Here is a 13,126-nt window from a genome sequence, read left to right as displayed (position 1 = left end):
AAATAAATAAAATCTTTAAAAAAAAAAAAAAAAAAAAGAAGGAAGGATGGATTTGGGCCAACTTAGTCATGATTGTGCTGCCTGTACAAAATAACCTAGAAAGCACTTAGGTGTCAGGTATTTTGTTTCCTTCCACTACACCTCAGGAACTGTCGACAGGTCCAAAGGTGAGGGCTCTATGGCAGCCTTGCCCTAGAGAGTATTATTAGTAAGGGCATTTGAATGGGGAAAGCAAGATTTCAAACTTAACTCTGGCCTTTGGCACACAGTAGCTATCTTTATTAAGCAAATAATTACAAAACAACTACCATTCATCTGGTACTTTTAATAAAACAGTATAGCTCCATAAAATATATTGATATGTTTTATTCTTTCTCTTGCAGCAAGTCCAAGACGTAGCAAGCAGTCCACCTGAGAGCTCCTTCCAGAAATTAGCACCCAGCGAATATAGGTATACTTTATTGAGGGATCGAGATGAGCTTTAAAAACTTGAAAAACAATTTGCAAGCCTTTCAAACAGCAGCATCAACTTACATGGTGGAAATAGTAAACCTATATTTTCATAATTCTATGTGTATTTTTATTTTGAATAAACTGAAAGAAGTTTTGGGTTTTTAATTTTTTTTTTTCTCCCCCTGACTCAAAATGCATTGTCCTTTAATATAGCCTCTTTTTAAAAATCTGTTAGGGATAAAAAAATAAAAATCAGAGGCCTATCTTTGCTTTAAATCTGTCCTGTAAAATTTTTATAAATCAAGTGAAAGGTGACTGACAGTACCAGAAACATACCATTAACTTGCACTGCTAGGTTAGGGAGGACTTAGGGATGTCTCCTGTGTAGTATGTGCTTTTCTTTATATACAATCAATTCTGTTGGTATTTTCATTGTCACATTTCTCAAAGCTAAGAGGGTATATATTCTGGATACTTGGGAGGGGAATAAATTAAAATTTTCACACTGTGTACCGTGTTTTACTGATTGGTCGGATATTGCTTATGAAAATTCCATAGTGGTATTTTTTGGATTCTTAATATGTAACTTAAACATACTATGAAGAGGAGGAGAGCCATAAGCCAGAACATTTGGCAGAAATTGTCCTTACGAATTAAGAAAAAGAAAATGAAAAGTGTTATTAAATTTCTTTGTGTTTGTCTAACGAAATGGCATATGGATGGCATTTAAAACTTTGAATTATACCTAAGTCTGAGATACTAGTAGAGTAGGTTACCAGTATTGAACCAGATGACTTTTAAGTCTCCTCCTGTCATGACACGTGAATTTCAAAGACAAAAACCAGCAGAGAAATTGTATTTCAGTAATTCTGATCTTCTTTCTTGTAGTCTTGTTACAGTAGTATAGATCAAAAACAAAGACAAGGCACATAATGTTTTCAATTTTTTTCCATTGTGAAATTTTTAGAGGACCCTACCACCCCCTCTAGATTCCCTAGGCCTGCAGTGTATAGTCAAATGGGTCCCTGTGCCAGGCCTCAATAGTGCCAGGGAACAAAACCAGAGGGAGAGGACCCTCAGTGTCATATCAGGAAGCCCAATGCCAGAGGACAGACAGGTTCAAAATTGGCTTTCCTGTGGGCCTGGGTTGGTGCTATAGGCCAAGAGTCATTTTATACTTGGAGTCTAAGTCAATCCCAGTTTGGGGAAAGATTATTTTTAAGCTTAAAAGGCTGACATGTGCCATTATATGTAGTGTGTAATATATGTAACATCTTCCAATTCTTTTAAAATAAAGTGAATATTTATAATGCATATTTAATGATTGTTATTTTTAAAAAATCAGCCTAGAACTCTTAGTTATGCATGACTTAAACATCATTTCATTCAGAATAATAAATGTTGTTAATAAGGTGATAAGGGGCATGTTTAGTATATCTTACCAGATTGTTAATTAGAAAGGCAGGACAGAAATTCCTCAAGGTTGGGTCTTAGTTCTGTTCAATTCATTGCTTTTAATCAGTAACTCTGAAATCGAAGTTGTAGTCTTCAGGTCAGAGGATGGACCAGATCTGAGGCAGTTAGAATGAAAATTCATGAACATTCAACAGGGCAGCGCACAACACCAAGAGCAGCATATGCAATTAACTGGAATAAATTTATAATCCTGTAATTGGCTTTAAAAATATTATAAACAAAAGATAACACTCAAATATTGGATTGCAGAGAGCTGACTTGAGAGTGGTTATGAAAAAGGCCTCAAGAACACATGTTCAATGTGATCGAAGGTAACGGAGTGGCTGTTAAAATAGATTTGACGCTGCATGATTTAGCTTTTATGCGTATTGGGACTTAAATGTTTATTGAATGAGTGAGATGCAAAGTGATGTCAGGTAATTTTTGTACCCCTCAAGAGCCTGAGCACTCATCAGGACTGGGTGCCCAATTTTATAAAAGGAAAAGAAAAAAAAAAAAAAACTCAAGTGCAAAACACCAAAATACATTAGAGAAATTAAATTTTTGCCATAGGGCTAGTGCATGGCTGGGGTGGCGGGGGGAGGGTGAGGAGGAGGCGTGTGGCTAAGAAAATGAGAAAGGAAGTTAGAGAAAGAACGGGAGCTGATTGTACAAGGCCTTGAATGCCAAGCTTAAGAGGTTTGTACTGTATCTTCTAGGCAGCAGAGATCCACTCACAGATTTTCAAACCAGGAAGTATGTTCATATTTAAGTATGAGAAAGGATATTGTGGCAGCGGGTCTAGATATGATAAAATGGGTCCTGCACAGGAGAGAATGGCCAGAACTAAGACATGGAGAGGAACAGATACAACAGATGACAAAAGATGTAGATTCCATTGGGATTTGTCACCAGTTGGACTACAGAGAGAACGTCCAGGTATCTAGAACTCACAATTTACACTTCTTCCCCTCTGAACCATGCATCGGAGAATGTCATAGGTGGAAGTCTTCTCATTTATCCAGTCTGCTTTGGGCCTCAGGCTCCTCAGCTGTGAAGAGAGGGGATGCAAGACTGAAGAACAGCTGAGTTGCAAAACCCAAACTAGAAGCAGTCCCTTCTGCCTGTCAACCTGCTACCTTTTCGCGTTTTTAAAAAATTGGTCTAGTAGTAACGGGGACTATAAAAGGATGAAAACTTTCTCTAGATGAAATTCTAAATATGTTTTTTAAATAGTTAAATGAACCTGGAGAGGAAGCTAGAGAATAGGCATCTAAAGCATCTCATTGGGCTCCATGATGAAGTTGTCAAAGATCACATACAAAGGAAGGAAAAATTGGCATGATAAAGGCCAAAAAGGAGAGTGAAATATGTAAGTGTTGAAATATTAAAGCTCAATGAGCTTAACTTTGCAGGAAGTGCTAAATTTGCCAAGAAGGCATTAAAAAAATAGGAAAACCTGAGGGCAAAAAGAATAGATGAAGGAGTGTAATGGATTAACAATTAAGAAAAGCAGAATAACTCAACTTTTGTTTTTTCTCTGACAAGGAGATGTAGTCTAGCAGGGCTAAAATAAAATGACATTAAACAAAAAAGCAAAAATGAGAAGTAAAAACAATCTTGCCACCTTAAATAATTTCAGGGCTCTTTGGACCAAAGAGTATCCCAAAGAGCTGCTGGAAGTTACAGGTGCTTTCTGTTAGCAACTATTGGAAATCATGAAGAATGCATGGTGACAGAAGACTGGAAATGAACACACAGTATTCCAGTTTTCAAAATAACTACCATTAAATGGCTTTAATCATTTTTCTAAATAAAACATTTCATGAATCAAACTGAAGTTAGTAATTTTTTTGGGGGGGGGGATTTAAATAGGTGATAAGAGTAAAACAGTAATCAATTTTTAAGCCCAATATTTAAAGACCCGGAAGACAATAAGTTGTTTCAGGACTTAAATTGTTTTATGTGGATTATAACTGTTTTATGTGTTCATTAAAACAGGTTGGATAGGACCTCTGCTTGGCAACTGTTTTTTAGCTGTGTTTGAATTTTTGTATGTGTTTCCAAGTAATAAAACTATAAAATATTTCTATATTTTAGATTTTTTACTAATTCGTCATAAATATCCTAATGTGAACATTTTACTCTGAATCCAGATGACCAGTCGCAAGCTTCTCCAGTTTTTTTTTTTTTTTAATTATTTAATTGTACTTGAATCAGAATGGGAAGCTATATGAACCCATATGCTGATAGCTCAAACCTGGCCTTCAGTTGAAGCATCAAAGCTCCCCCTTGCAGAGCACTTTGAGGGAGGGCTGGCCTGCCCTTAAGACAATAGGTTTTGGAGAAGAGGAGGAAAAGTGCAGCCTACAAACTGCTCTTCTAAAATTCCTCCTCTCCTCCTCCCCTGCCTGGCCTAATAAATTCTATCCGTCCTTCAATGCCGAAGACAATTATCACCCCGTGGTCCCACAGCTCTTTATGTATTTTAGAAGACCCAGTCTAATACACAGTTGGAAGTACATGTATCCCTTTCTCATACCATGTGAATGCCGTAGATGCAGGAACTCCTCTACCTTTGTATTCCCAGCAATCTAGAGCACTGTAAAATCAGTAATTCTTATGGGGGGGGGGGGGAAGCCAAATTACATAATAAATGAACAAAGGACAAGAAAATATCACCATTAACTAGAATGGACTCTGCTCCAGGAAAATTATTAATAGAGGCTGTCAATTTTCTCTATTAACATCTTACTGTAGGGGCACCTGGGTGGTGCAGTCAGTTAAGCATCCGACTCTTGGTTTTGGCTCAGGTCGTGATCTCAGGGTTGGAGGGGGGGGGCGGCGGGGGGGGGGTAGGGGGAACAGAGCCCTGCATGGGGTTCTGTACTCAGCGGGGAGTTTGCCTGAGGATTCTCTCCCTCTGCCCCTCTCGCTCTCTCTCTCAAATAAATAAATCTTAAAAAAATACCTTGCTGTAATAGCAAAGCATTGCTAAGAATTGCAGCTCTGTTGTCCCAGCTCTGGGCCAATCAGAAGATCATGTACTTGCCTATCTGTGCTGTGTCTCATTTTACGTACTCGGATGGGTGACAGGAAGTAAGCTGCATGGCCACTCTCTGATGCCATTTGTAAACTTGTACATGACACAGGGAGGATCAGATAAATCATGGAAGCCTGATACTATGATTGTTTTCTTGCCCTAACCACTGCCCAAAAGGGCATCTATTCTGACTTACCAATTCTTCATATCTTCATAATGAGCATGGCTTTCCGATTTAACATACTGTTTAATAGTCTGTTTCAGAATTTTTCTATATTATAAGGTAAATTACCTGGTCTGTGGCTTCTGAAATAGAACTTTACCTCTTAAATTTTAGACTTTTGCCCAAGCTCAGTGTTCTGGCACCTTTTCTATTTTCTGGTCCCTCAGAAATTACTGGTGGTGCTTTACAATCACATCTACAAGTTCCCACTAACCTTAGGAGGATGCTTTTTATCTAAGCCTAGAAACAAATTCTTTTAACACATGGATGCTTTTCTGAGGGGGAGGGAGGGAACAGCTCTGCACTTCTTTTCATTGCCCTTATAACTACGGGGACCACCCTGTAAGACAGGCAAGGTATCAACAGGGAAAGGGAAATTCTAGAAGGGGAAGGCTAAGGAAGTCCTGAGTTGTTGACCCTCACCCTAACCCCAATAACAGGCAGCAATCTGTCACGAACAATTAAACCCAGAGAGGAAAGAAAGGGAACTAGCGTCCATGAAGAATTATTAAGTGCCACGCACCTTACTCCCTTTCATTCCTATCAACTCACTGAGAGTCTGTTTGGTGGGAAAAGTACATGAACTTGGGTACTGGAGACCTTGGTCAAAATCCTGTCTCATGCCTACCTCTTAACTTCAGCTCTGCCCTTTCTTGATTCCAGTCCTTGCCTGCCTAACAGCAATTACATTCCTGCTGCTACTGCATTTCAATATTAGGCCATCAGACTGTAAATCCTTCTTGGGTGCCTACTGTTCTGACCCCGTCAATCCTATGGTAAGACAGAAGATAAACCCAACTTTTCCACACCATTTCTTCAGTGATTCAGGTCCTGTATCTTCTTTAAGTCAAGACTTTTAGCTGGAAAAGGAAATATCTTTACCTCCAAATTCTTCAATTTTCAATTCGTGGCTCCCAAGTCCTGGAGGTGTTTTCCAGATTTCTTCTGTTGCATCACTCAGTCCTAGGTTAATAGACAAAAGTGAGTACTGAGCAAAGGTTTGAAATGCCTTAGGAGACTTTTTCACATTTCCATGCATATCCCCAAAAGATGGCACCACATACATGCTAGGACCTCATCATTCATTACGTGGAAGTCACTCTTGGGGGGTATTTCTTTTCCCCTTCTCATCACTATATTTCATGCCATAAAATATTCCAAGAAACAGATGATATAGTCCCTGCCCTGAAAGCAGCTTACAATCTAGTTGGCGAGATCATACCACCACAAATGAAAGTTTATAGCTATGAAGTTATAAAACATTGCAGAATTCGCCACAAGTGAATGAAGCCAATGAATTGCAGTGGTTAAATACTGTAGAAATGGAAAACTGGACCATGAAAGTCTTGGACACTAACAGGTTAAGTTTCATGACTATTTTCTCAGTGGGTTTTCAGTATCTATGGAATGAATAGCAGGACAGGAAGAAAGCAGGCATTCAATATAAAGCAGGGGATCTCACAGTAGAGAGACAAGAAAGCACAAATCACTTCTTGCATGTGGGAAAGGAAAGCAAATATGCCAAATATACCAAGAACTCTGGCAAAGGTGAGGTTTACTAACTTCCTTGGCAAGGAAGGCAAAAGGAAGAACTCCAAAGGGTTCTAACAGTCTTATCTGATAGAAAGCAACACATGAATTCCTTTAAACAAAGAATTATTCAGTTAAAAACATGTATAACCACCCCAGTCAATATTTCCATCCTACCAGCTTCATCACTCACAAGTTTAATTCCTTAGTTTTCTCTGAGCACACTGCTTTTTCGTGTTTTCAACCCTTTGTACATGGGATTCCCCTGCCACCTCAAAGCCCATAACTTTGTCTTCAGTCAGCCATAACCTTCTTTCAGGTACTGGGAAAGGTACATGAACTTGGGTATTGGAGACCTTGGTCAGGATCCTATCCCATGCCTACCTCTTAACACATTGTTAAGAGCCTTCCCCTTCTCTTCCAGGCAGCAAATCACTCCATCTTCTGTGTACCTTCAACCTACTTTGTTTATTCCTCTTTTAAGATACTTAACCACGTTCCTGTGATTTACTTGCTCTGTGTACCTGAATTCATTAGCTTGAATGATTTACAAGGGTAGATTCTACAGGTCTAATATTTTTCTATATATGGCCCTGGCATGCAACACACAACAGGCATTCAATTCAATGTTTGTTGAATGAATTTATTGCATGTTTCCTTATACAAGCACCACTCAACAACATAATGAATTCAGTAAGCTTTACAGAATTTGTAGAATTCTCACCACTGGTCTTTTCTTGTGCTGACCCTTGCTAACATCAAGGGTTTAATAGGGGGTTTAATTAATGAAACCCAGGTAAACATCTTTTTAATGATTAACCATAATACAAGAAAATCTCAAGTACTTGAGAAATGTATGAATAACATGTACTCTTGAGTTGTTTTTCTCAAATATTTATTAGTCAAGTTTCTCACAGGAGCTAGACAATAGTCCATTCAAGGCTGGAGTATCTATGCTGCTGAAGAAAAATGCCCATGCTCTGGCTATCAGAAGCACAGGTGTCAAGACTGACATTGTTTCAGGGGTTAAGAAATTCAATGTAATTTCTTCTGGGGGGACAAGAGATTTTCCTTAAGAAACAACTTTTAGGCTGACTAGTTGTGTAAAATGTAGTACTGCAGAATTTTCATCTAGACAAATGTAAACAGTTTATGATCAGTTCCTAACTTCACCATAGAAAAACCTTAAAATCATTTTTATGGAATGTCTGATTCTCAGTGGCATTGTCAGATGGTGAGTAGTTGAGTTTGAAGAGATAAAGCTGGGGCCAGAATATGGAAAGCTGTGAATGCCAACCTACGGGATTTGAACTTAATCGAGTATTCAGTGGGAGCCACTGGAAATATTTCAGCAGAATAATGGAAGAGGGACCTAGTTCTCATTCTTGTGGCACTGATGTGAGGAATGGCTTAAAGTTGGGGGAAATGAGGTGGGGGGTGTGAGGGAACAGTTTTTTACTAGAGTGATGACCATGAATATATTTATAAATAGATGCAACTAACATTCAAAGTAGAATTGACAGGACCCAGTAAGAGGCTAGATATGAAGAATAAATATGAGTGTCAAGTTGCTAACCACTGAAGTTTATGGTTGGCAAATCCCTGGCTGGAACAGTTCGAGAAGGCAGCCACCACTGAGAAAAAGCTTACCATGGGAGAGAGAGCCAAAATTAGCACTCTGATCTCCTGATCCCCCAATCCAATTTTCTTTTCACTATAGCTATTGCCTCATCTGGAATTTAAGCTGGTCTGAAAGACCATAAGCCTCAGCATGCAACTTGATATGGCATAACAAAACCTTAGTTAAATTACTTCGAGGGTATTTTCTTTTTTCTTAGACCTTGGTATAATTCTAGCTGTTGTGCCAACTAGCTTTGATCTTGGGCAAATAATTTTTATTCAATTTATTTCTTTTGTTAAATTTGCACAGATATATTTCTTATCTCCAAAAACAAATAATTTCTTTGAGAGTGGTGATGTGGATAATAATATTCATCTTTTGCCATTGATTGTTTATAATACCCAAGAAGTTCCTCTGTAAAACGGTGTCAAATTAATGAATATAAATAGCAAGAACCACCTGTTAGAAACAAAATGTTACAAACACAAACAGAACCTGAACTGTTTACATTAATTTAGGCTCCCAGGGAAGCTTTCCTGCCTTTTATTAGTCCTATGACTCCTTACGAACACTGTCCAACATTCATAAGTACCTGACATCCAAAGCCACATTGTACTTTAATACAAGAGATAATACAAGAGAAGAACATGTCCATTTCACAGGAGAGCCTTTTCCCCAGGCTTTTCATCATCCTTCCTCCCAGCTTTTATGTGGCAGCAATAAAGGGCAAAGGAGACCCTGAGAAACACCTTTCAGTTTTAAGTTAACACAAAGCATGGCTTGGTTTAGTTTCTGTTCTTCACTGCAGAGAAATGCTGTACATTACATACTTACATTTTAGGCTTCCTCACCTTCCTGTGATTGATATTACCAGTATTCAGTCCTTAGTCCTGTGCAAACTACTTACAACACTTACAGGCAGCCCACAGAGAAAGGTTTCTGGACTTGTAGGATCCTCCCTTTACAGCATTCAGCTTCACTATAAACTAAAAGTTCTTGCTCCAGGAACTCTGGCCAGCATACCCCCCGTCTGGGTACCCTTAGGTTATTGGCTCCAGCATAGGTGGGTAGGAGAGCTAAGCCAGCAGAAGAAAAGCAAAACTGAGAATGGAAGAGAGGAGAGGTCATAAGGACAAGGGAGTGTAATCCATGACTAATAAACACTGAGATGCCTTTTCTATGTGGTTTGCAAAATGTCTTTGGAGGCAATTCCAAAAGTAAAGTTTCAAAAATGTTCTAAGTAATACTAATATCCCTACAGTAAGTACGTGGCTTCCCAAGAGTACCATTTTAAAAAGACAGTAATCATTTGATTCTGAGTTATGATAGATTAAAAAAAAAAAAACAGATTTCATTTTCAATACAAAAAAGCACTGCTGAAGAGATGGCTATAACCCATGGAATACGAGGAAATTTGTAGGGATGTGTAGGTGGGACGGAAACATTTTTAATTTTACAGTCTAAGGACTAAATTCAGCACTAGGTACCTTCTACATCAGCCACTATTAAAAACTTTGAGGCTGCAGGACACTTCATGACAAAAGATTAAAAAAAAAAAAAAAAAAAAAACTGCAAACAAACAGCACATGTAATTTCACAGCAAGCCTGCCTTATGGAATATACCAGTATTTGGGTGAAGCAGGATGAATGGCCTACCTTAATTTTATATACAGAAGCAGCATGGTATGAGAGTAACAAATTTTTTTAGTTCAAGAGACCTAGTTAACATCCCTCTAGTTTCAACCTTTTACAACTGAATAACCCTCTGCAAGTCACTTAACTTCTCTGAGACTCAGTTTCCTTACCTGTAAAATGCCTAGCGAAGTGCCTGGAAAACAGAAGATATTCAATAAATATCCGTTCCTCCATACGGTGTCTTCTTCTTTTCAAACTAAGGGTCACAACCCATTGGTAGATTATGAAATCAATTTGGTAGGTTGCAACCAGCAATATTTTAAAAACTGAAATAAAAAACATCAGAGTACACTACACATAATGGTATTCTCCATTATACATATTCTGAGTTTTTTTTTTTTTTAAAGATTTTATTTATTTATTTGAGAGAGAGAATGAGAGACAGAGAGCACGAGAGGGAATAGGGCAGAGGGAGAAGCAGACCCCCCGCCGAGCAGGGAGCCGGATGCGGGACTCGATCCCGGGACTCCAGGATCATGACCTGAGCCGAAGGCAGTCGCTTAACCAACTGAGCCACCCAGGCGCCCCCATATTCTGAGTTTTTATATAAATGCATTTTTTACTGTGGGTTACAACCACAAAGTTTCAAAGTCTCTGCTCTACAGAGAAATTCTCAGATTATTGTATCAGAAAGAGTTTAGAAAAACAAAAAAGGTCTTTAGAAGCACTTTTATTCAAATGAACCTCTACATTTCCCCCCTCTATTCTGTACTTTTCACCCCTGTAATTTAATTTTATAACTGGAAGTTTGTACCTCTGTAAATTTTAAGAACTTAATCAAAGTGACCCTTATCTTCTAACTTCAATCTAGTAAAAATAAGACATGAATCACAGAGAAGATAAATTTAATCTGATACCCTAGGGCATTAAATTTAGTTTAAGATTGGTTTCTGTGTTATATTAACTAATTCATACCTCTAAACACTTTACAGTTTATAGGTATATAATTTATAGTTGATTAAACACTTCTAGAAATTTCTACAAAAAGTTAGCTATTAGATGCTATTATGGGGAAATCAGATACAATTTCTAAATGATTTTAAACTATAAAACTTTTTAAAAGGACTGCAATTTGCCTGAGCATGAAGACTGCTGGAGTAATATTCCAATCCTGATGAGTAGTAAAAATCAAAGTCCTATATGAGCACATACAGTGGTATCCCAAACTGGCTGATGAAAAATGCAAGATCCTCAAACAAAATGTAAGCTTCAATTAAAATAGGCCTCCTCTCTCCTCCAGTTTCCGTGTAAAACTAGCCTGATAGGGTAATGAGTCCCTAGTGCCATTAAGATGGTGGGCTAAGGGTAGGGGGCACCTGGGTGGCACAGTCGGTTAAGCGTCCGACTCTTGGTCTCACAACTCAGGGTCGTGAGACTGAGCCCCGCATCAGACTCTACGCTCAGTGTGGAGTCTGCTTAAGACTCCCTCTACCCCTCCTGCTCATGCTGTCTTTCTCTCTTTCTAAAAAAAAAAAAACAAAATTAAAAAAAAAAAAAAAAAAGATGGTGGGCTAAAAAGTGTAGTCAGTTGTGGGTTGGCAGAGTGGGAATGATATGGAGCAATGAAGATTGGGCCACACTGAAGGGGAGAATACTTGGAAATTACAGAATTCAATGATACAGCTGAATCTTGATGTAACTATACTTTAAATTTATAATTTTAGCTGACCAGGCCAGACTGGCTGGCCATTGTTAGAGTTACCTATGCGACTGAAGTTTAGCAATCTTGTTTTAAATAAGCACCCTGGATGAGTCCTCGTTCTGGTTTGAATACTCTGTGTTAAAGGACAGCAAAGATCAGAAAATATTTAAAAAGGTGGAGTTCCAAAATAATTACCCTAACCTTACAGGTATCCAGTATCAAATACTGCATCAGAATCTGACACTTATTCAAAGCACTTCCTTTTTGGCATCATACTGAAGATACAAGTCAGCAGATAGCAATACTTGATATTTTCCAGTTATTTAATGCCAGTAAGAAACGGTGCTTTCTCTTCATTAGACTTCATTGGTGAGAGTCAAAAAAGTGTGAGAGAAAGGTCTATCTACATTAGACAAAGAAGTAAAAGGTAGCAAGCAAACAATACAAATTAAGAGTAAACTCAACGAGAGAGAAGTGATAAACCATTCAACCACCTGAGGAATCTGTTTGGCTCCTGAGCTCACACATTTTGTGGTAAAGGTGCCCATTTCTCTGCTCTCAGAAAACGGTAAAGATTAAGGCAAAAGGTGGCTCCTTCCTATTTCAAATGAATTGGGGGTACAGGATGAGGCTACCTTTTTGGCTATTTGAGATAGACACTGGATTGGGCTGGGCCATGCTTGCTATCAATGTCAAGTGTTGGGGTTAGCACCACAAATCCTTCATCAGGATCAGTCTTGGCACCAGGCTTTGTCTATCATCTTCAATGTGAGAAAAGACTAGCAAGAATGCCATTCTTAGGAAGAAATAACAGCTGTGAAAAGTAAAGCAAAGCACAGAGACTGCAAAGCCTGAGGAAAGGATGGTAGTAACAGAAGTGAGGTAGAAAGCTAGTTCTTAGCTCCCCAAAGGGCCAGCTGAAAAGACTTAGGGTCAGAGATTCCTTGTGTGGCCCGTACATCAGTCTCTTGAAATTTTAAGATGCCCCAAGAAATGATCTGGTGTCCCCCTGTCTTCTGCTTATTTTTTTACCTCACACTCTAACAATGTTGGAAATATTTGGAGCTTTCTCTTCCTTTCTCTCTTTAACCTAGAGGTTACAGGAAAAGATGAACAGAGATGGGAGACAATACAAGAAAGCAGATTATGAGAAGTCCTCATTACACATGGGTAGAATTCACCCCACAAGCCAAAGAACTTTGCAGAATTATAAGGCAGGGAAGGCAGAGGGCACTAGATCTTTGAGGTGTTAAGAGACAGGCTGACAGACCAAGCTTAGTGACTGGCTTAATAGTCCCCTATCACTTGAGATTCTGTGTTCTTTATTTAAAGAGACAGAAGGAGGAGTTCAGAGAAGAAGCCAGTGTCACAAATTAAGGTATCTCAAAGAGAAGTTGTACCTCTCTTTCCTTTTTCTTACACTATTTGTGTCCTTCACCAGAAAATACAGGTGGACCAAACTGT

The 13,126-nt window shown here is 38.6% G+C and overlaps 1 protein-coding gene and 1 long non-coding RNA gene across 2 annotated transcripts in view; one reads left to right on the top strand and one right to left on the bottom strand.

The window, feature by feature from the left end:
• ERP44 (endoplasmic reticulum protein 44) overlaps positions 1-1,761 on the top strand; it is a 94,459-nt gene extending 92,698 nt beyond the window's left edge. Inside the window, exon 12 of the mRNA XM_021691440.2 lies at positions 384-1,761. Within this exon, the coding sequence (XP_021547115.1) occupies positions 384-485 (102 nt within the window). The 3' untranslated portion in view covers positions 486-1,761. The remainder of the gene's footprint in view (positions 1-383) is intronic.
• A 224-nt stretch (positions 1,762-1,985) lies between these two features.
• Positions 1,986-6,152, bottom strand: LOC110581777. The gene is made up of 3 exons (XR_002480398.1): positions 6,057-6,152; positions 2,863-2,959; positions 1,986-2,024 (listed from the first exon to the last, which is right to left on the bottom strand). It is a non-coding gene; the product is annotated as an uncharacterized LOC110581777 (long non-coding RNA).
• Between the last annotated feature and the right edge of the window lie 6,974 nt (positions 6,153-13,126).

The sequence above is a fragment of the Neomonachus schauinslandi genome, chromosome 13 (assembly GCF_002201575.2).
Source record: "Neomonachus schauinslandi chromosome 13, ASM220157v2, whole genome shotgun sequence".
Taxonomy (NCBI): domain Eukaryota; kingdom Metazoa; phylum Chordata; class Mammalia; order Carnivora; family Phocidae; genus Neomonachus; species Neomonachus schauinslandi.
Note: the sequence above shows the minus strand (reverse complement) of the source record. Positions and strands in the feature narration are given on the sequence as shown.